Source organism: Oncorhynchus tshawytscha, linkage group LG18 (genome assembly GCF_018296145.1).
Source record: "Oncorhynchus tshawytscha isolate Ot180627B linkage group LG18, Otsh_v2.0, whole genome shotgun sequence".
NCBI lineage: Eukaryota > Metazoa > Chordata > Actinopteri > Salmoniformes > Salmonidae > Oncorhynchus > Oncorhynchus tshawytscha.
The window spans coordinates 4,665,610-4,690,159 of NC_056446.1; the positions used below are offsets into that span (position 1 = coordinate 4,665,610).

The 24,550-nt window shown below is 40.5% G+C and overlaps 1 protein-coding gene across 2 annotated transcripts in view; it reads right to left on the reverse strand.

The window, feature by feature from the left end:
- negr1 (neuronal growth regulator 1) overlaps window positions 1-24,550 on the reverse strand; it is a 382,271-nt gene that overhangs the window by 77,687 nt on the left and 280,034 nt on the right. The window contains exon 7 of one of the 2 annotated variants that reach the window (XM_024377658.2): window positions 13,421-13,462. The exons of the other annotated variant lie outside the window; for it this stretch is intronic. Within the exon in view, the coding sequence (XP_024233426.1) occupies window positions 13,421-13,462 (42 nt within the window). The remainder of the gene's footprint in view (window positions 1-13,420; window positions 13,463-24,550) is intronic. 2 annotated transcript variants of the gene reach the window in all.

Below are 24,550 nucleotides of genomic sequence, written 5' to 3' on the forward strand. Positions count from 1 at the left end.
GTCATGGTCCCCTGGAGGTTTTGTTCAGTTCCAGGATAGTCCCCGGGGACGTCCCCATGACACAACATCCCAAGAAAGTCCTAAAAAGGTCCTGGCATTGTCCTGACATGGTCCTCAGTGAAGTCCTGGGAACGTACAGGGAACTAAATAAAGGTCCCCCTGAGAACGTTTCCTTGGGACCATCACACAATGTTCTTAGAATGTTCTCAGAACGTTAGTTGGAAAACGTTGCACCAAAACCCTAAAGGGTCCTAATGGGAATGTTGCCAAATCTCCTCAGGGTTTCCCCTGTTTGCTGGGTACATTGTATGTCTCAAAATATTTGGAATGATGCTTGTTAAGCGGTCTATGATTTATGAAAAAAGTCAAAGGAGAAGCGTATGGCAGCGTATTCTATCATCTTAGCTTCTATATCGGGGCGGCAGGGTAGCCTAGTGGTTAGAGCGGTGGACTAGCTACCGGAAGGTTGGAAGTTCAAACCCCCGAGCTGACAAGGTACAAATCTGTCGTTCTGCCCCTGTGGGTTAACAGTGGGTTAACAGGCAGTTAACCTACTGTTCCTAGGCTGTCATTGAAAATAAGAATTTGTTCTTAACTGACTTGCCTAGTAAAATAAATAAAAACATAAAAAAATTAAATTGTTCAAACGGCACTACGGATCAACACTGAGTATACCAAACATTATGAACAACTGTCTAATATGGAGTTGGAAAAAAAAACCTGCAGTGTTGCAGTTCTTGACACAAACCGGTGCTCACTTGTTCTCAATAACTCAGGCCCTGGTGGAATTCTGCCTTTCCTGTAATGAACTGAGATTCATGATCAAGGGATAGGTTAGCATTAGCTAGCTAGCATTTAGGGGCTTCATCTGCTAGTAGTGCTGAAACACCATGACTGTTCTCATAAAAGTCTAATTGTGCATTTTCTAGGGTGGAAAAAAATGAAGGATTGTACTTGTCCAGCCTGAGTACAAGTTTTTGTTGCTAACATGCTACAAATACGTGTCAGCAAGCATTCAGCAATATAACATTACACAGCTGGTTGCATATTAGCATCACCAGCCTGAATCTATTCTGTACTTACAGTCACTCTATTAATATAATTACTTCTGTATGTTTATTGAGTGATCATATTTGATTTAATTCACAGGCTACTTACAAAACCTGGTGCATTTGTCATTCAGCAGTGTTGTGGGAACCGCCGCCCCTACCACATCAGGAGCAGAAGGCTGAGGCATTACGTGGCCAGGCACCAGTCCCACTTCAGGTTGGTCACATTTGACCTGGTCATAGGTCAAAATACTATCACTGTCCTGGAATTCACCTAACAACCATTGATAATGTTCTCAGCAGAGGTGTGGACTCGAGTCACAGGACTTGGACTCAAGTTAGACTCGAGTCACAAATATGATGACTTGCAACTCGACTTTGACTTCAACACCAATGACTCGTGACTTAACTTGGACTTGAGCCTTTTGACTCGAACTGACTTGATACCCTCCCCAAGCCCAAATATAAAAAATGATGCTATTAAAAAAAGTGGGCAGCGCATCAACTCTTCATTTAACGGATTACAGTTTGAATCGGAGAGCAGCCAATCAAATTGTGCCAGCTGGGAAAAAGTTGTGTGTGGATGTGCAGGAATGTCGGCGGGGGAATTCAGAAAGAGCCCTTGGAAAGAAGATACCCTAAATTATTATTTTCGGATATAAAGACTACGCTGAGGTCAACAGAAAATGTATTTCAACTTGCAAAACATGCGGGAAGAAAAATACAAACGGAGGAGCAACAACTTCCAACTTTGTTCGACATTTGAAGCTGCACAAAGAACGGTAAGTCGTGGCTAATATAGCCGACAGCTATATATAGCTTTGCTAGTGTAGCAGGTAGGCTAATGTAACATTAAATCAATGAGCCTCCACACTGTCAGTCATTGCACCCAAGATTGAGCTACAACTGGCTAAGACTTGAGACTTACTTGTGACTTGTAAAACAATTACTTGGTCCAACCTCTGGTTCTCAGTGCTGTGCGTATCAACTCTACCTTGTAGAGACGGTTTGGAGAAATGATGCACATCTCTCCTGGTTTGGAGTGTCAAACACACCACCCCTCCTGCCATCTGACTGCACCTGTTCATAATCTGTAATACATTACATACATCGAAGGGACTTCATCACCCACTGGAGACTTGAAGACATAACCTCACCCAGAGAGCTGTGCATGTCAGAAATACAGTGTAGACATTGTTAATGTTGTAAATTACTATTGTAGCCAGAAACGGCTGATTTTTTTATGGAATATCTACATCGGCGTACAGAGGCCAATTATCAGCAACCATCACACCTGTGTTCCAATGGCACGTTGTTAGCTAATCCAAGTTTATAATTTTAAAAGGCTAGTTGATCATTAGAAAAACCTTTAGCAATTGTTAGCACAACTGCAAACTGTTGATCTGATTAAAGAAGCAACAAAACTGACCTTCTTTAGACTAGTTGAGTATCTGGCCAGAATCAAATAACTTTCTTCTGAAACTCGTCAGTCTACTCTTGTTCTGAGAATTGAACGGCTATTCCATGCGAGAAATTGCCAAGAAACTGAAGATCTCGTCCTCATTTGACAGCTTCATTAAATAGTAACCGCAAAATACCAGTCTCAACATCAACAGTGAAGAGGCGACTTCAGGATGCTAGCCTTCTGGCAGAGTTGCAAAGAAAAAGCCATATCTCAGGATGGCCAATAAATAGAAAAGATTAAGATGGGCAAAATAACACATACCCTGGACAGAGGACGATTGGAAAAAAGTGTTATGGACAGACAAATCTCAGTTTTAGGTGTTCGGATCACAAAGAAGAACATTTTGTCCAAGATGGCGTAGCAGTGAAGACGTGTTTTGTTCGTGTCTCGAGTACTTTAGTTTTTTTGTATTTTTTGCATATATATTTCAATTTTATTTTCAATCTCTTTTCGATTTTTAATTTGATTATACCTTCCGGTAACCTGCCTCACCCAATGTGATGGGGTATCGCTATTATTTTAAATTTTTAGAACACATTCAAGAACCTCCAGAAGCTAACCAGCTAATTAGCTATTCAGTCATTGTTAGCCACTGCTAGCGGCTTTTACCCTCTGCACAGATACCAGCCCTGTTCTTAGCCTGGATAATACTCGCCAGACTACCAGTATTGGACTGTCTCTCCACAGCAACGCCATATTCCTGCCGTAATCCCTGGACCACTACTTCTGATCTTCACAGCTAGCTTGCAGCTAGCTAGCTCACAGCTTGCAGCTAGCTAGCTCACCGTGGCACCCAGTACCAAAGCAATCCCTGAGGCCCACCTCCCGACCTACTCAGCTGTTAACCCGAACCACACTCATACACGGCTAGAGCCCGATACTCCACCAGATCCTTGCTGTAAACTCTGGACCTTGGCACCGGATCACCACTGCTACCGATTGGCTATAGTGGCTAACGCCACTGCCACGAAGCTAGCACCAGTTAGCCGTGAGCCAGGCGCATCTCCCGGCCAGCAAACTAAATTCTACAATACCTCTTTCGCCTTCTGGCTTGGATTCTCTGTCGACACGGCGCCCCGCCACACCACCACGACTGGTCTGCTGACGAATACTCCCATCCGCTGTGCCTTCAACCGGCCTCCGTCGGAGGGCTACTAACTTTAAACGCCTTGTCGCCTGCTAGCGTAGTGGCGGGTTCCCTGTTCCATCTACTGCTGCCCCCTGGACACTATGATCACTATGATTTATTCATTTTTTATCTGTCGGCCCCAGCCGCGAACTCAGGCTCTGTGTGTAGTTAATCCGACCCTCTCTGCCTAGTCATCGCCATTTTACCTGCTGTTGTTGTGTTAGCTGATTAGCTGTTGTTGTCTCACCTGTTGTTTTAGCTAGCTCTCCCAATCAACACCTGCGATTACTTTATGCCTCGCTTTTATGTCTCTCTCAAATGTCAATATGCCTTGTATACTGTTGTTCAGGTTAGTTATCATTGTTTTAGTTTACAATGGAGCCCCTAGTTCCACTCTTCATACCTCTGATACCTCCTTTCTTCCACCTCACATGCGGTGAATTCACCCATTACAACCAGCATGTCCAGAGATACAACCTCACTTATCATCACCCGGTGCCTGGGCTTACCTCCGCTGTACCCTCCCCCCACCATACCCCTGTCTGCGCATTATGCCCTGAATATATTCTACCATGCCCAGAAATATGCTCCTTTTATTCTTTGTCCCCAACGCTCTAGGCGACCAGTTTTGATAGCCTTTAGCCGCACCCTCATACTAATCCTCCTCTGTTCTGCGGGTGATGTGGAGGTAAACGCAGGCCCTGCATGTCCCCAGGCACCCTCATTTGTTGACTTCTGTGATAAAAAAAAGCCTTGGTTTCATGCATTTGAACATCAGAAGCCTCCTCCCTAAGTTTGTTTTACTCACTGCTTTAGCACACTCTGCCAACCCTGATGTCCTTGTCCTGTCTGAATCCTGGCTTAGGAAGGCCACCAATTTCCATACCCAACTATAACATTTTCCGTCAAGATAGAACTGCCAAAGGGGGAGGAGTTGCAGTCTACTGCAGAGATGTCATGTAATGTCTTACTTTCCAGGTCCATACCCAAACAGTTCGAACTACTAATTTTAAAAATGACTCTCTCCAGAAATAAGTCTCTCACTGTTGCCGCCTGCTACCGACCCCCTCAGCTCCCAGCTGTGCCCTGGACACCATTTGTGAATTGATCGCCCCCATCTAGCCTCAGAGTTTGTTCTGTTAGGTGACTTAAACTGGGATATGCTTAACCTCTTGAGCTTATGGCTCAATACTGCCCCCGTTGGAGGAAGTGCGTGCCCATAGTAAACTGAAAATATTTTTTCCAAAATTGCTAATATATGCATATAATAATAATTATTGAATAGAAAACACTCTAAAGTTTCTAAAACCGTTTAAATTATGTCTGTATGTAAAGCAGAACTCTCAGGGCAGCCTTTCTCCCAAACTCTCTCTTGTCAAGAGAAAAGTTGGGTCAACTTTGACGTCATCGCCCCCACCCTTCCCAGGCAGCTACCGATCTGGGAACAGTATGTATTTGTTCAGCGATGTCTGCTTTCAATTGGCACTTTCATTGTTTGAATTTCGCGCTCCCTCATCCTTTGGCGGGCGAAAATGCCCGGTTCACTCTCACATACATGCACTCTATTGCGCGCGGCCGATTTGGGGAACGTTCTTTTCCAATAGACACCAGTTGAAGCCGGTTCGTTTGTTTGCGATTATCATTGTTTTACATGATAAAAACATCATTTTGCTCGATTCTGCACTTAGTTTGACCAGTTTAGTCGACATATAATATGTAATTTTGAAGTTTGATTGCGCAAGAGTGCGGGACCAGAAGGAGCAGAAGTTATTTTGGGTGCATTTCAGCTGAAGCTGTTAGCATATGCTAATACAAAGACGCACAACTTGAAACCAAACGATGTATTGGGTAAGTATGACTCCTTCTACGTCTTCTGATCAAAGAACATCAAAGGTAAGGGAATATTTATGTGGTTATTTTGGGTTTCTGTGGACTCCAAACGTAGAGGAGACACTGCTAATATCTGAGCGCCGACTCATAGCATAGACTAGTGAACGAATTCTGTAACGTTAAAAATAAATGTAACACAGCGGTTGTATTAAGAAGAAGTGTATCTTTGTAACTATATGTAGAACATGTATATTTAGTCATGTTTATTGCTTGTTATCTGACGTTATCTGTCCGAGCTATCATAATTTCTCCGGACATTTTGAGTAGCATTTTTGAAATGTCGTCATTGTAAACAGAGATTTATGGATATTAATGGCATATTATTGAAAAAAAAAAATGTACTGTGTAACATGTAATATTACTGTCATCTGATGAAGATTTTCAAAAGGTTAGTGAATTATTTATTTTTTAATCCTACTTTTAAATTTTATATTTTCTGGGACAAAATGGCCGCCGTTTGCCTTTTGTTTCGGTGGTGGTCTAATATAAATGTGTGCTATGTTTTCCATTTTAGAAATCTGACTTGCTGGGTAGATGAACAAGGTGTTTATCTTTCATTTGAGCTATTGGACTTGTGTAGGTGTGGAGGTTAAATATGTCTAAGAATATTTTTTCACATTTTGTGTTATGCTAATGAGCTTGAGCCGTAGTCACGATCCCGGATCCGGGATGGGTAGCATCAAGAGGTTAACACCCCGGCAGTCCTACAATCTAAGCTAGATGCCCTTAATCTCACACAAATCATCAAGGAACCCACCAGGTACAACCCTAAAAGTCAGGAACCAATACACGCAGTCAGTCAGGAAAGCAAAGTCCAGCTTTTTTTTTCAAGCAGAAATTTGCATCCTGTAGCTCAAACTCCAAAATGTTCTGGGACACTGTCAAGTACATGGAGAACAAGAGCACCTCCTACCAGCTGCCCACTGCACTGATGCTAGGTAACGGCTGGCCATGCCTTCCTCCTGGCTACTCCATCCTCGGCCAACAGCTCCGCCCCCCCCCCGCAGCTACTCGCCCAAGCCTCTCCAGCTTCTCCTTTACCCAAATCCAAATAGCAGATGTTCTGAAAGAGCTGCAAAACCTGGACCCGTACAAATCAGCTGGGCTTGACAATCTGGACCCTCTATTTCTGAAACTATCCGCAGCCATTGTCGCATCCCCTATTACCAGCCTGTTCAACCTCTCTTTCATATAGTCTGAGATCGTCAAGGATTGGAAAGCTGCTGCAGTCATCCCCTCTTCAAAGGGGGAGACACCCTGGACCCAAACTGTTACAGACCTATATCCATCCTGCCCTGCCTATCTAAGGTCTTCGAAAGCCAAGTCAACAAACAGATCACTGACCATCTCGAATCCCACCGTACCTTCTCCTCTGTGCAATCTGGTTTCCGAGTCAGTCATGGGTGCACCTCATCCACGCTCAAGGTACTGAACGATATCATAACCACCATCGATAAGACAGTACTGTGCAGCCGTCTTCATCGACCTGGCCAAGGCTTTCGACTCTGTCAATCACCATATTCTTATCGGCAGACTCAGTAGCCTCGGTTTTTCTAATGACTGCCTTGCCTGGTTCACCAACTACTTTGCAGACAGAGTTCAGTGTGTCAAATCGGAAGGCATTTTGTCCGGTCCTCTTGGCAGTCTCTATGGGGTTGCCACAGGGTTCAATTCTCGGGCCGACTCTTTTCTCTGTATATATCAATGATGTTGCTCTTGCTGCGGGCGATTCCCTGATCCACCTCACCTCTACGCAGACGACACCATTCTGTATTCTTCTGGCCCTTCCTTGGACACTGTGCTATCTAACCTCCAGCTTCAATGCCATACAACACTCCTTCCGTGGCCTCCAACTGCTCTTAAATGCTAGTAAATCCAAATGCATGCTTTTTAACCGTTCGCTGCCTGCACCTGCACGCCCGACTAGCATCACCACCCTGGATGGTTCCAACCTAGGATATGTGGACATCTATAAGTACCTAGGTGTCTGGCTAGACTGTAAACTCTCCTTCCAGACTCATATCAAACATCTCCAATCTAAAATCAAATCTAGAGTTGGCTTTCTATTCCGCAACAAAGCCTCCTTCACTCACGCTGCCAAACTTACCCTAGTAAAACTGACTATCCTACCGATCCTTGACTTCGGCGATCTCATCTACAAAACTGCTTCCAATACTCTACTCAGCAAACTGGATGCAGTTTATAACAGTGCCATACGTTTTGTTACTAAAGCACCTTATACCACCCACCACTGCGACCTGTATGCTCTAGTCGGCTGGCCCTCGCTACATATTCGTCGCCAGACCCACTGGCTCCAGGTCATCTACAAGTCCATGCTAGGTAAAGCTCCTCCTTATCTCACTGGTCACGATGGCAACACCCACCCGTAGCACGCGCTCCAGCAGGTGTATCTCACTGATCATCCCTAAAGCAAACACCTCATTTGGCCGCCTTTCCTTCCAGTTCTCTGCTACCTGTGACTGGAACGAATTGCAAAAATCGCTGAAGATGGAGACTTTTATCTCCCTCACCAATTTTAAACATCTGCTATCTGAGCAGCTAACCGATCGCTGCAGCTGTACATAGTCCATCGGTAAATAGCCCACCCAATTTACCTACCTCATCCCAATACTGTTTTTATTTATTTACTTTTCTGATCTTTTGTGCACCAGTATCTCTACCTGCATGACCATCTGATCATTTATCACTTTATCCCAGTACAGTCAAAAACAGGCAGTTAACCCACTGTTCCTAGGCCGTCATTGAAAATAAGAATTTGTTCTTAACTGACTTGCCTAGTTAAATAAAGATACAATTAACCTCTTGAGCTTATGGCTCAATACTGCCCCCGTTGGAGGAAGTGCGTGCCCATAGTAAACTGAAAATATTTTTTTCCAAAATTGCTAATATATGCATATAATAATAATTATTGAATAGAAAACACTCTAAAGTTTCTAAAACCGTTTAAATTATGTCTGTATGTAAAGCAGAACTCTCAGGGCAGCCTTTCTCCCAAACTCTCTCTTGTCAAGAGAAAAGTTGGGTCAACTTTGACGCATCGCCCCCACCCTTCCCAGGCAGCTACCGATCTGGGAACAGTATGTATTTGTTCAGCGCGATGTCTGCTTTCAATTGGCACTTTCATTGTTTGAATTTCGCGCTCCTCATCCTTTGGCGGGCGAAAATGCCCGGTTCACTCTCACATACATGCACTCTATTGCGCGCGCCGATTTGGGAACGTTCTTTTCATAGACACCAGTTGAAGCCGGTTCGTTTGTTTGCGATTATCATTGTTTTACATGATAAAAACATCATTTTGCTCGATTCTGCACTTAGTTTGACCAGTTTAGTCGACATATAATATGTAATTTTGAAGTTTGATTGCGCAAGAGTGCGGGACCAGAAGGAGCAGAAGTTATTTTGGGTGCATTTCAGCTGAAGCTGTTAGCATATGCTAATACAAAGACGCACAACTTGAAACCAAACGATGTATTGGGTAAGTATGACTCCTTCTACGTCTTCTGAAAAGAACATCAAAGGTAAGGGAATATTTATGTGGTTATTTTGGGTTTCTGTGGACTCCAAACGTAGAGGAGACACTGCTAATATCTGAGCGCCGACTCATAGCATAGACTAGTGAACGAATTCTGTAACGTTAAAAATAAATGTAACACAGCGGTTGTATTAAGAAGAAGTATATCTTTGTAACTATATGTAGAACATGTATATTTAGTCATGTTTATTGCTTGTTATCTGACGTTATCTGTCGGAGCTATCATAATTTCTCCGGACATTTTGAGTAGCATTTTTTTGAAATGTCGTCATTGTAAACAGAGATTTATGGATATTAATGGCATATTATTGAAAAAAAAAAATGTACTGTGTAACATGTAATATTACTGTCATCTGATGAAGATTTTCAAAAGGTTAGTGAATTATTTATTTTTTAATCCTACTTTTAAATTTTATATTTTCTGGGACAAAATGGCCGCCGTTTGCCTTTTGTTTCGGTGGTGGTCTAATATAAATGTGTGCTATGTTTTCGCCGTAAAACATTTTAGAAATCTGACTTGCTGGGTAGATGAACAAGGTGTTTATCTTTCATTTGAGCTATTGGACTTGTGTAGGTGTGGAGGTTAAATATGTCTAAGAATATTTTTTCACATTTTGTGTTATGCTAATGAGCTTGAGCCGTAGTCACGATCCCGGATCCGGGATGGGTAGCATCAAGAGGTTAAAAAAATAAAACTCCAGTGTTAATCTGCAAAATTGTAATTATTCGCCTACCTCCTCGTGCCTTTTGCACACAGTGTATATAGACTCTTTTTTTCTTTTCTCTACTGTGTTATTGACTTGTTAATTGTTTACTCCATGTGTAACTCTGTGTTGTTGTCTATTCACACTGCTATGCTTTATCTTGGCCAGGTCACAGTTGTAAATGAGAACTTGTTCTCAAGTAGCCTACCTGGTTTTAAATAAAGGTGAAATTAAAAATTTAAAAATTGTAAGACGCAGAAAATATGAAAACATGCTGGAGGACTGTTAACACCATCTGTCAAGCATGGCGGAGGCAAAGTGATGGTCTTGGGGTGCGCTGGTAGTGGTAAAGTGGGAGATTTGTACAGGGTAAAAGGGATCTTGAAGAAGGAAGGCTACCACTCCATTTTGCAACGCCGTGCCATACCCTGTGGATGGCACTTAATTCAAGCCAATTTCCTCCCTCTACAGGACAATGACCCAAAACACAGCTCCAAACTATGAAATAACTATTTAGGGAAGAAGCAGTCTGCCTGTATTCTGTCTAGAATTGGATCACCAGATCTCAACCCTATTGAGTTGTTGTGGGAGCAGCTTGACCGTATGTACGTAAGAAGTGCCCATCAAGCCAATCCAATTTATGGGAAGTGCTTCAGGAAGCACTGGATGAAATCTCTTCAGATTACCTCAACAAATAGACAACTAGAATGCCAAAGGCTTGCAAGGCTGTAATTTCTGCAAATGGAGGATTATTTGACGAAAGCAAAGTTTGAAGGACAATTATTATTTAAATTAAGAATAATTATTTATAACCTTGTCAACTTCTTGACTATATTTCATATTCATTTTGCAACTAATTTCATGTATTTTTTCATGGAAGACAAAGACATTTCTAAGTCACCCCAAACTGTTGAACAGTAGTGTATATGTTTAATCCATTTTGAATTTGAACATTTACACATTTTCTACTACGTATCAACTAATTTTAACATCCCAGTACAGTCAAAAACATGTGTTTTATATATTTTTTCAACAGTATGAGTTTGGAATAATACTGTGGAATTGTGAAAAGGATGATAATGCCCTTTTTAGTGTAAGAATTGTTGGAAAACGCCACCTGAAATGTTGACCTGTTTTGGTGAGATGGAGACAAATCAAGTGACAAATCAAATTTGCGGCGAATACAACCTTACAATGAAATACATACTTACAAGCCCTTAATCAACAATGCAGTTTAAGAAATAGAGTTGAGAAAAATATTTACTAAATAAACTAAAGAAAAATGAATATAATCGATGAAAAAGTAACAAGATATGTATATTACAGTAACAAGGCTATATATAGGGGGTACCGGTACCAAGTCAATGTGCGGGGGTACAGGATAGTCAAGGTAATTTCTAAAGTGACTATGCATAGATAATAAACAGCGAGTAGCAGCAGTGTAAAAACAAAGGGGGGAGGGGGTTTAGTGGGGTTCAATGTAGTCTGGGAAGCTAGTTGATTAGCTGTTCAGCAGTCTTATGGCTTGGGGGTAGAAGCTGTTAAGGAGCCTTTTGGTCCTAGACTTGGCGCTCCGGTACCGCTTCCCGTGGGGTAGCAGAGAGAACAGTAAATGGCTCGGGTGACTGGAGTCTTTGACAATTTGGTAAATGAATTAATAGACCAATAAGAAAGAGTTCCAAATAACAGTTAGCTTTCAGTTTTCTCCTCCCCACTCAGACCACTCTCAGGCAGTCCTAGAAAAATTTCTGCTTGAGGAATTGCTCTTCACTAATAAGCTACTTTTGTTTATTTTTTACCATTTGAATTGAAAACAATCACAGAAATTGCTACCCATAAATGATTTGATATTGAGATAAAAATGGCTTCATTAACATTTCAGTGCATACTGTAGAGGTGCTCAAACAAGACAGAGTGATATTCAAGTACTGGACCGACCATTTAATATCATTGTCACAGCCATGCGGTGTCATAATGTACTGTCACTAACCTATAGGAAGAGGTCAACTGTAGAGCACATTTCACAAATCTCATGTAGAAAACATTAGCCAATGTGTTGTTTGCAAAAAAGGTTCTTCACCCTTTTATTGGCATTTCAGTGTTGTTTAAGAAGGCAATGTTTTGTGGGCAGGTGCTGCCACAACCATGCAATTTACTTTGTATATTAGATAGTCGTGTTGACCATTTATACTTTAACTTTCATAATAGTTTGAGCATGTCAAATGAGACCAAGCAAGAATGCAGTCCTAAATGAGCATCAATGGTATTTGAAGGGAATCATTACATTGTTTAATCTACATGTTTGATGAGGTTTAGCATCAATTGATTCCTGTTTGACATATCTAAATGACAACAAATGTTGTTCCCTACATGGACCTTTCCCCCACTCCTCCTTTGTGGAGCTGACAGAAGATAATTATATATCTTCAACCTAATTAACAGACATGGTTTAATGAGTTGGAGGCTACCTGTTGCCAGGAATCTAAAACAATTGCCTATGCCAAGCTGCTCAGCTAGCGCACTGCAAAAAAATTACTACAAATAAAATGTGGAACTTGGAACAAAACAAGAACAATGGGACGTCGAGTTAATTTATCTCCACAATTGATAGTAGTGGTGTTGCGTTGGACCATGAAATTGTCATTTGCTCTGCAAGCATTACATAAAATGAGAGTTCAGGGCTATGTGTTGTCAGAGAGCAGGATTTGACTTGCAATTTGACAAAATCCCTGTGGAGATCCATTTCTAAGTAAAAATGTAAGGGATGCAGGAGAGTACATGCTCATACAGAGCCACGTCTCCAGAATGGAACATGAAACGATGGGCAAATCCATGATGCAGGATGAAAAACTCTGGATAGCGCTGAGTAGATTTATCATGCAATGTCACTCGCCATGTGTGTCTGTGCATGTGTGTGTGTATGCGAGCGGGGTGTGAGTATGTGTGCAAACAGTATTAAGCAAAATAATGTAACCAACGTGAGAGATTACATTCTGCGACTTGCTTAAAACCATAAGAGAGGGAGAAAAGACGGCCTGGCAAAGGGATTATTCCGAGCTGTAATTTGAAAGCAACAGAAGTAGAGTGGAAAAACACCTGCCACATCGACAGCAAAAGGTTAGAGAGGCGGCAGCAGCAGAGCCCGGCTGCTTCTGGAAGGAGAGAAACGGAGACAGAGCCACTGCACATAGCAAACAACAAAGTAACAGGGTCCTTTCACTGACATCCTGCCCTTCATGCAGACTGTACTTAGCTAGCATAGGGGGCGGGATGAAGAAGCCAGAGTAAAGCCATCAGCAAAAGGAAACGCATCGGTCCCAGAGCCATATGTAACAGTCACTTTTATGATGCCACTACGCTCCAAAGGAGAGAGAGTAAAGGAGGTGGGGGTGTGCAATGAGACGGACGAGCTGTTTACATTGACAGGAAGAAAATAAAACAGAAACAAAACAGAACCAATCCTGAGAAACCAAAATGAACTGCAAGTGAAAGCACATACAGTGAAGCTGTACCCCAGCAGGCATCCCAGCCAATCAAGAGAGAGGAATTGGAGATGGAGGAGAGGTTTTTAGGTTAGTGTGGAGTGGATCCCTTTGCTGGTTTACGTACAGCACGGTGACATATACTGACCTGAGCGGGAGACAGCACTAGTTGCGGTGGGTTCAATAATTGCTACAGGGAAAAAAGGGGGAAAGAAGGAAAAAAGAGGACATTCATGTATTATTAACACAATGGAGACGCAAAAGAAAATAATAATCCACATTCAAGGACAAAGGACAGGGAATGAAGACAAAACGACCCATGCCTGAGGTCTGTCGTTTCTGTAGTAAGCTATAAACTAAACATGCTTATCAACAACATATCACTTCCCTTAGGTCTGAATGGTAAAGGCCACTGCTGAGTTTCTCAAAATATTCTTAGACTGAGTCCATATGGAGCTCATCAAACTTCCTTGTCCTGAAATTATAAACTACTGACCGCCTCTCGCTTTGATGCGTGGAATCAAACTTGGCTCAATTAACAATCATAATTACATCTGCACCTTGTTGGCAGCCGTTTAATCATATTGATGTAATTTGATTTTCACTTTAATATCACGCAACTCTCCCCATTTCTTGTTCTCCTTTTTTTGGAGTCTGCCTGAAGAATGAGGAGAGAGAGAGAAAAAAAATCCTCTTTGATCCCTCTGAGGGGAAAGTGAATCCCAATCTGATTACCTTATGAACTCATTTCAAACTGAGCGGGCGGTGGCATTTGGGGAATCGAATAATGTGACATCCTGAAATGTCCACATCCACCATCTTGGAAAAACAGTCATACCCGATGTGTCTATTAAAGGTCTTCCTTTTTATAAATTTCAAACGTTCATATTTACATAACTATATGACAAATAAATGTATTTAGTGTAGTTTTTGGCATTAAAGGTCCTATGCAGCCATTTTTATCTCAATATCAAACCATTTCTGGGTAACAATTAAGTAACTTACTGTGATTGCTCTACTACACTAGCTTCCAACATACCTAACTTTGCTGTTAAAATATAAAAACATGAGATACCAAACCCATTCACAAGCTTGGTTAATTCTTGAGGTTCCTTGGGTCTCCACCGAACTAGGCAAATACACTTTTAGTTTTAAAGCACCTCATTGCTGGAACAACAAAATACATTACAACTGGATGTTCTGGTGCCGCTAAAGCAATTCAAAATATTGATTGGGGACTCTCCCAGACAAACATGGTTTATTTTTTTGATAGGACTGTCTGGGAGAGGTTTGAGTGGGGAGGGGAAAACTGAAAATGTGCTGTTACTGGCAGGGAGGTTTGGAACTCCCTTACTTATTGGTCTATTAACTCATTTACTGCATGGTGATGTCACCATGGAAAGCCAAAACTCCCTCCCATCTAAACAGGCATTCATTTCAGGCAGTCTTTTCAAACAGCTCTTACACTAAATTTCACAATTTCACAGTATTATTCCAACCTCATAGTGTGAAAATGTATATAAAACACAGGAAATTGTGTTTTTGACTGCACTGGGCATACTGTAACATTGTACATACAGTTTATTGATGCCAATGGTTGAAGCTTTGCAGTGCTGTTACAGTATGCTATTGTGTTAAATATATTCAACATACAGGATCTAGTCTATCATTTCAAATATTTTTACAAAAGAAACCACGCCTTAGGGTGTTTTCACACTTGCTCCCTTTAAAACAATTTGATGTGCAATGTGAACACTCCAAGGTTCGTGTGAATTCCACAGGTTCTCTTATCATTTTTTTTTACCTTTATTTTACTAGGCAAGTCAGTTAAGAACAAATTCTTATTTTCAATGACGGCCTAGAAACAGTGGGCCTGTTCAAGGGCAGAACGACAGATTTTGTACCTTGTCAGCTTGGGGATTTGAACTTGCAACCTTTCGGTTACTAGTCCAATGCTCTAACCACTAGGCTACACTGCCGCCCCATTATTCCCACACCACACACTAGACTACTACAAAAACTTTCCCCCTGCCAAAACCCCTTACATTGGTGCCACAAAAGAGAGAGGATGATGATGTGCAGGTTCGCAGAAAAAACTTGTGCTGTTTTTGGATATTGATTAGCGATGGTCAAGGATGCGCAGACATTTTTTTGTTCAGATAAATCAATGTTAAAGTTTACATAGCTGGCCATATATGGATGTTACATTTTACTTTATCGGTTGGTTATGTAGGCTTCTTCTAATCCATCGCTTCTTACTACATATAATACAATTCAATTATATCTTAACATTAAAAACCAAAGTCTACCAGAATGCCATTCATTCCATTAAATGTTATCATTTGTTTTTCAACAGGACAATGACCCAACACACCTCCAGGCTGTGTAAGGGCTATTTGACCAAGAAGGAGAGTGATGGAGTGCTGCATCAGATGACCTGGACTCCACAATCACCCGACCTCAAACCAATTGAGATGGTTTGGGATGAGTTGGCCCGCAGACTGAGAGAAAAGCAGCCAACAAGTGCTCAGCATATGTGGGAACTCCTTCAAGACTGTTGGAAAAGCATTCCAGGTGAAGCTGGTTGAGAGAATGCAAAGAGTGTGCAAAGATGTCATCAAGGCAAAAGGTGGCTACTTTGAAGAATCTCCTTCCTGAGCGGTATGATGGTGTTTATACTTGCGTACTATTGTTTGTACAGATGAACGTGGTACCTGCAGGCATTTGGACATTGCTCCCAAGGATGAACCAGACTTGTGGAGGTCTGAGGTCTTGGCTGATTTATTTTGATTTTCTCATGATGTCAAGCAAAAGAGGCACTGAGTTTCAAGGTAGGCCTTGAAATCCATCCACAGGTACACTTCCAATTGACTCGAATGATGTCAATTAGCAGAAGCTTCTAAAGCCATGACATCATTTTCTGGAATCTTCCAAGCTGTTTAGTGTATGTAAACTTCTGACCCACTGGAATTGTGATACTGTGAATTCTAAGTGAAATAACCTGTCAGGATTTATATAATTTCTAGATCCAAAAATTGATGTAGATTGCCCTTTCAAGTATGTTTCCATTAGGCCTATGGATTTGTTATTTTTTTATTAGCATGAATTAGATTGAACAATAAAATCCCCACTTTTATTCCATAGGTTGGGATCCGCACTGTGCAGCTGTTGCAAGAGCATATGTTTAACTGGCTGTCCACTGGTTTCAAAAACAATGATTGATAGGCAGCTTAAACTTCTTGAACTCAACCATTATTGGATTCAAATACACATTTAGATTTGTGAACAGCCATTCACAACAACCATCATCCGTGAGTTGCGAATAGTTAAATGAGAGAGCAGCAGGGTGATTCACATCAATGCGCTATGTAGTAAGTGATAGTAAGTGAAGTCAATAGTAAGTGATATCGTATCGCCGTTGATTAAACCACTGCTGTCAACCTTAACTCCTAGCGTTTATTCAAGTTGGATAATCTTTGGATGCCGACATCAGTCACACCATTGGAAGACATAGCTTGTACTGTAGCCTTCAAAAGTCTATTCCTGATCTTTTTCTGCGATCCATCAAACACATTTGGTGTGTCATCATAGTGGTCTCTGACTTGTGGTCAGACACTCAGGTGGAACAAACTTAACCTTGTTCCTTTTTTCAATGATTTGAATGTCATTGAGATTACAGAGAAGTGTCAAATATTTTTTCCCGCAAACATCCTTTCTGAATTTAAAGGCAATCCTCAAAGTAAATCATCTAGTTTTACAAACGTATCTGTAATCTGATTACAATATTTTAGCTGATTACAGTTTCTGCTACTCCCCAACCCTGCCTATGGGGACAACCGAATAAACCTTTTAGGTCCTAGATAGCTGCTTTTTTTCTAAGAATGTAGGGTACAAAATCAATTATAGGGCTAGTAGAATACATTGGGTGTACAATTTTTAATTACAGAATGATTTAATATGCAGTTATTCTTCTGCTATTTATTCTGTTACCAATCATATTCATATATTAATAGTATCTTCTGATTACAATTATTATGTGAATACAAAATTATTGTGTGAATACAAAGATAACTAACTGAGTTATTGAGCTTTTTTATACCCCAGAGTTTAAAGAGGACTGAGATCGATTATTTTAACCCAATAAGGCTGTTTTCACATATAGTCCTCTTTAAAATAACACATCTCAGTCCTCATTAAAGTAAACTCTGGGGTAAAAAAGGCTAAATAACTCAGTTTTCTTTGTATTCACACAATAATTGTGTATTCACAATATTGTATATTCACAGATATACCAACTTACTTTGGAAGCTAATATATTTAATTTAGTTAAAAGATTAGACATAATAATTATAACCAGAAGATAATATTAACATGTAAATATTATTGACAACATAATAAATAGCATAGGTAAGGGATAATCAACAAAGGGCTATGTGTTCTCTGAAAATTAATGAACTCCGGGGAAGGTGTTTTCCACGATGTGCTAACTACAGAGTTGCATTATTTTCCAGAGAAAGCATAGAGCCAAGAGTTGATTATCTCTTCTATACCATGGCTATAATTGAACACATTTGCCGCTAGAAATGTGTTCATTTGCCACTAGAAATGTGTTCATCTGAAGTAGCTAGCAAGTGTACTAGATAGTGAAAGCAGTTACATTGATAACCAAACAAACATACTTGCTAGTTTAGTTAACCAAACCATCAGTCCTAGCTTGCTATTATGAAAATTGAATTCAACAATTCCAATAATGTTTTCAATTGGAATTTTGCATTCAAACGCAGCTCAAACATAGAACATGTAAGAATGAACTATAGCATAGTCACTTTAACCATATCTACATGTACATACAACCTCAATCAGCCTGACGAACCGGTGTCTGTATGTGGCCTCGCTACTTTTATAGCCTCGCTACTGTATATAGCCTTCTTTTTACTGTTGTTTTATTTTTTTACTTACCTATCGTTCACCAAACACCTTTTTTGCACTATTGGTTAGTGCCTGTAAGTAAGCATTTCACTGTGTTGTATTCGGCGCACGTGACAAGTAAACTTTGAGTTGATTAGCCATTAAACTATACCGTGCGTTACAGGAAAATAATGCACACTAGAAAGCCCTTCAAGCCAAACAGAAACGAGTATTCAACAATTCCATGGTATCAGTAAGCATTAAGACCCGAGGGGGTATGGTATATTGCGGAGTATATTGGCAATATACCAGAAACACCTGAGGTGCCTTAGTGCTATTATAAACTGGTTACCAACATAATTAGAACAGTAAAAATAAATGTTTTTTTCATACCCATGATATATAGTCTGATATCCCACAGATTTCAATCAACCAGCATACAAGGCTTGAACCACCCAATTTATAATGCAGATTAAATAATGCTGTAATTGAAAATTGTACACCCAATGTAGGCTACTGCTCCATAGGGCAGCGCATAATTGGCCCAGCGTTGTCCGGGTTTGGTGGGGTAGACTGTCATTGTAAATAAGAATTTGTTCTTAACTGACTTGCGAAGTTAAATAAAGGTTAAATAAAAAATAAAATAATAATTAAAAGACTAGTGCTATTGTGGATTCTTGGGATGTCCCTCACCTTAATCCCTACACTTACTTTAACCCTTACCCTTACCATTTTAAATGTCAACTTCAATGGGGAAACTTCAGAGTTGGTACGTCCCAAGGATCCCGGATAGCAATAACCTTACTTTTGTAACCTATGTTGTGATTCTCACCAAATATGTTGTCTTCTCACACTATTCAAGCCCCACAAAAAAACAGCTTAGGAAGCACTCAGCCTATAGATCGCGTAATGCAAACAAATAATCTGAACATTGTGTCAGTACAAAACTCCACACATTTTTGGGAATTTCTATGCATCGTTAGTCAATATCCAGAAACTGCACATGTTTTTTCCACGATCTCGCACATCATCATCTTCTCTCTTTTGTGGCACCAATGTGAGGGGTCATGGCATGGGAAACAGTGTTGCAGTAGTCTAGTGTGTGGTGCGGGAATAATGACAAGCGAACCTGGGGAGTTTTTTTGTTCAACTTGCCCTTAAAAAGGGAAGCAAACCGAACTCTTACCACCTCTCGGGATGGTCTCAGTTCCGTTAGCTTTGGGGGCTATTTTGAGGAGTCTGAGTTCCTTTGGAGTTCAAACTGCTCAAAAAAAAATAAGTGAACAACAACCCCTGTAATGGTCGGCAAGCGAGAGCCCAACTACTGGAGACCAGCTAGAACATAACTAACAGAACACAACCAAAACAGAACCACAAATAGAGCAAGCAGGTATAATTTTCTCTTTTGTTTTGAGCCCACGACAAGAAGGCACCAGAGCCTACCTAGCTAATGGGTTCCCACTAGATAACACCGCCACAAAGTCTGTGAAGAACACGCTGCATGTCCACATCTGCTCCTTGTTTACATCACACTTTCTCGTGATTGGTGGATTGTAACTCACCAACGCCAGCACTTGGTGTGGAATGTAATTAAATGCTAGCATGGCTAGTGGCTAATGTTAGCCAGCTTGAGCTAGCTACAGAGTTAGCATATGAACGTAGTAGGACAGAGTATATCCTCCATATGACGTTGAGAAATAGTGCATTGGGGGTAGTTAAGAAGAAATAATTTGATAAATATGTAATAACCCAAAAACATAAGTTTTTGTAATTATAGGTAACCAGATCGTGACGACAACTAAGTTACTAAGTCTTGGACGATACTGTGTTGTTACATTGGTAAGTAAAAACTCATGCTACACACCCTTTAAAAGCTATCTATAAAAGCTGAGAATCACAAACACACACATGTAACAGCTGGATATTAATTTCCCACTGAGCAGTTTTTAGAACGAGTTTCAGAACAAAGTTCTTTGTTTCTGGCCATTTTGAGCCTGTAATCGAACCCACAAATGCTGATGCTCCAGATTTTTAGAACTGTAGTGTAAATTCATTTTTTATCAAGTTTTTGTTTTGGCTGACCTTTTGTTTGTTGTTGAGATTTGTCAATATTAACTCATGAATGCAACTGTTTATATCAGATTTGTATTCTACTTGTATCCCTGGTTGTGCTGAATTATTTGGGGGTGAAAGACTTCATTGTGAGGCTATATAAAGGGATGGACAGGCAGATAAATTAAAGTCCGATAAATGAAAAGCCGATGGAGTTGGAGTCTCAGGACTGATAGGGTTAAAGAGGACTGTATGTGCAAACACCTTTATACATATGGATCATTAAGTTTGATGGTTGCTTTGTCAAATAGAATTTGGTGGGAGGGGACAAACAAGATTACTGTATGTAGTGCTGAAAGAACCTCAAATGTAGACCTCACCATAATCCCAAAATGCAGACATGAACACCCCCAGAAACTTCCACAGGGGAGAGGAAACTCAGGCAGCCATTATTGTGGTTACGCTGCCTTCGTACCATTCAAAAGCTTGGACACACCTACTCATTCAAGGGTTTTTCTTTATTTGTACTATTTTCTACATAGTTTTGATGTCTTCACTCTTATTCTATGAAATAACACATATGGAATCAAGTAGTAACTAAAAAAGTGTTAAACCCTCTTGTGACGAGCAATCCCGGATCCGGGATCGTAATCATAGCCTCAAACGAATTAGCATAACGCAGCGGACATAAATACCCCTAGAAACTTTTCCTATTCATGAAAATCGCAAATGAAATGAATTAAATATATTCAAACACAAGCTTAGCCTTTTGTTAACAACACTGTCATCTCAGTTTTTCAAAATATGCGTTACAGCCAACGCTAGACAAGCATTTGTGTAAGTTAATCATGGCATAATGCTATGCTAGGCTCTGCTGGCAGCAGGCAACATTTTAACGAAAATAAGAAAAGCAACCAAATTAAATCATTTACCTTTGAAGAACTTCAGATGCTTTCACTCAGGAGACAACCAGCTAGATAGCAAATGTTCCTTTTTTCCAAAAATATTATTTTTGTAGGCGAAATAGTTCCCGTTTGTTCATCATGCTTGGCTGAGAAATCGACCGGAAAATGCTACCACTACAACGCCGAACTTTTTTCAAAATTTGCTCCATAATCTCGACAGAAACATGGCAAACGTTGTTTAGGATCCATCCTCAAGGTGTTTTTAACGTATATATTCGATAATATATCCGTCGAGGCAATTGGTTTCTCATAAGAAGCGATTGGAAAAATGGCTACCTCAGTATTTTACGCAAGATTTTCTGCGGGAGACACCATGTGACCACTTGCTATATATGGTCCCTTACGGCTATTCTTCAATGGAAATGCGTACAAAGACGTCACAATGCTGTAGGCACCTTGGGGAATACGTGGAAAATGTAAGCTCATTCGTAGCTCATTCACAGTCATATAAGGAATCATTGGCATGAGGCGGTTTCAAAAAATGCGTCACTTCCTGGTTGGATTTTTATCTGGGTTTTGCCTGTAACATCAGTTCTGTGGCACTCACAGACAATATCTTTGCAGTTTTGGAAACGTCAGAGTGTTTTCAATCCAAAGATGACAATTATATGCATAGTCGACCATCTTTTAGTGACAAAATATCTTGTTTAAAACGGGAACGTTTTTCATCCAAAAATGTTAATAGAGCCCCCTAATGCATAACTGGACAGATATATTTTATATTTGAGATTCTTCAAAGTAGCCACCCTCATGACAGCTTTGCACCCCCTGGCATTCTCTCAAAAAAATATTGTGATTTGATTAACACTTTTTTGGTTACTACATGATTCCATATGTATTGTTTCATAGTTTTGATGACTTCACTATTATTCTACAATGTTAAAAATAGTCAAAATAAAGAAAACTCCTTGAATGAGTAGGTGTGTCCAAACGTTTGACTGGTATTGTACGTAAAAAAGACTGCCACTTTATTTTCTTTCTACTTGCAAAGCGAGCAATGATATCTAGGACATGCAAGAGTAGTGCGGAGCCTACTTACACTTTCCATTTTAATCCAGTTACATGGGCACTCAATATATACATTTCGATTTCAGGGCAAATGGAGAGACACCAATTGCTCATTCAACTTTTTCAGGCCTTAGCCTCCTTGCTAGTTTTTCAAGTATCTGAACTAGAAGGGCTCCTAAAGAAGAAATCATTAGGATTTGTAACAAAAATTAAAAGTCCGATATGCTTTACATTTGAATATGTGTAAAGAGCCATATATTACATTTACAATGATACTCTTTTTCTGACTATATTGGTGGGAACCAGTGATTTTTAAAATGTATTTTGGGGTAACTAGTGCAGTAGTGGATATCTGAGGACAGGCTTTTTTCAAGCAGCAGCATTATCTGATTAATACTTGAGCACGAATCCCCTACTGAATTATCTCCCATTCTCAGCTCTCTCAGACATTCTTCCATTACTGCAAAGTATGATATCCTTTGACATGCAATCTCCCTCCTATATCCTCAATGAGGTTGGGAGTTAGCTACATTCTCACATTCACACAATGTATCCCATCAAAAAGCATTCTTGTGTATGCTGAGTGACCTCTATACAGGACTCACTTGCGAGACAAAACACATTATGCAGCGGGGTATTTCATCTTACACTGTAATAAAACATCCTCTTGTCTTCACAGAACAATGACGGCAGAAAATGAGTAACATTCACACAATTCAGAGCTGCCCAGATTAATTTAGTGGGGAGTTGTATGCGATTTGCTTTGTGTTCTTAGAGTGGTTCTTAGAATAACAAATGAATATCTTTGAATAGACTTGTTCAGCTTTGGCTGAAGGTTGATTATCGAATCAAAACTAAGGTCATGATAATGATGAAAAAAATCACCAATTTACTAAATTGCAATTCCGACTGAGCCCAACCTGGGCTGCCACGACATGATTACATCATCCGTCTTTCATGCACAGCCACATTCATTGCGTGAATATTCCTTGAGGCTATCTTAACTGTTTTTCCTCTTTAATGATATGGCAGCAGGTGCTACTATTTTATTTATTTATGAACCACATAATTTGTTATTCTTCTCCTTGTTAATGCTGTTTAGCATGCATATCATCTTATGTGGGGGTTCCACGGAGCTCAGTCATCCAAAGACGGCTATTTGCATTTCCAGCCTCTTCCTCAGTCTCCAGTCCCATGTGCTACTCCACAGGGAATCTGGACCACGAACACAACCAGAGTGTTGTAAATTAATCTGGGGGTTAAAATGGCCAAAACATTTATACAAGAAGTGAGATATTAGCCAATTAAAGAAAACAATTCCCTCCCTCTACTGAAATGGTTTAACATTTGGAAGTGGAGCAAACCAAAGAAGTAAACCTAATTCTCAATCAGTTTAATTTCCTTTAGTAGCATGGGGGGTATTGACTCAGGGATGTGAAAACATACACTATATATAAAAAAGTATGTGGACACCCATTCAAATTAGTGGATTCGGCTATTTCAGCCACACCGGTTGCTGACAGGTTTATAAAATCGAGCACACAACAATGCAATCTCCATAGACAAACATTGGCAATAGAGTGGCCTTACTGAAGAGCTCAACGTGTCACCGTCCTAGGATGCCAGCTTTCCAATAAGTCTGTCCTCGGCTGGAACACTGACTACTGAGTTCCAAACTGCCTCTGGAAGCAACGTCAGTACAATACATGTTTGTCATGAGCTTCATGGGTTTCCATGGTAGAGCAGCCGCACACAAGACTAAGATCACCATGTGCAATGCCAAGCGTTGGATCGTGGTGTAAAGCTCACTAGCATTGGATCATTCCATCTCTGGAATGATGACTCACGCTTCCCAGTCTGGCAGTCCGGCGGACAAATCTGGGTTTGGCGGAAGCCAGGAGAACCCTACCTGCCCAATGCATTGCGCCAACTGTAAAGTTTGGTGGAGGAGGAATAATGGTCTGGGGCTGTTTTTCATAGTTTGAGTTAGGCCCCTTAGTTCCAGTGAAGGGAAATCTTAACACTACAGCATACAATGACATTCTAGACGATTCTGTCCTTCCAACTTTGTGGCAACAGTTGGGGAAGTCCTTTCATGTTTCAACATGACAATACCCCCGTGCACAAAGCGAGGTCCATGCAGAAATGTCGAGATTGGTGTGGTAGAATGTTTTACATATTTTTTTTATTTTGTTATTTGAAAAAAAATGTAGTTGAATTTTTTATTGAATATCCGAAACATATATACAATATACTTGCAGTGAAGCCACTCAACAACTACATCATATCAGTCATCCAAAAGACTCCCAATCAGAGCGACACACAGAAGCATCCAGGGTCAATGC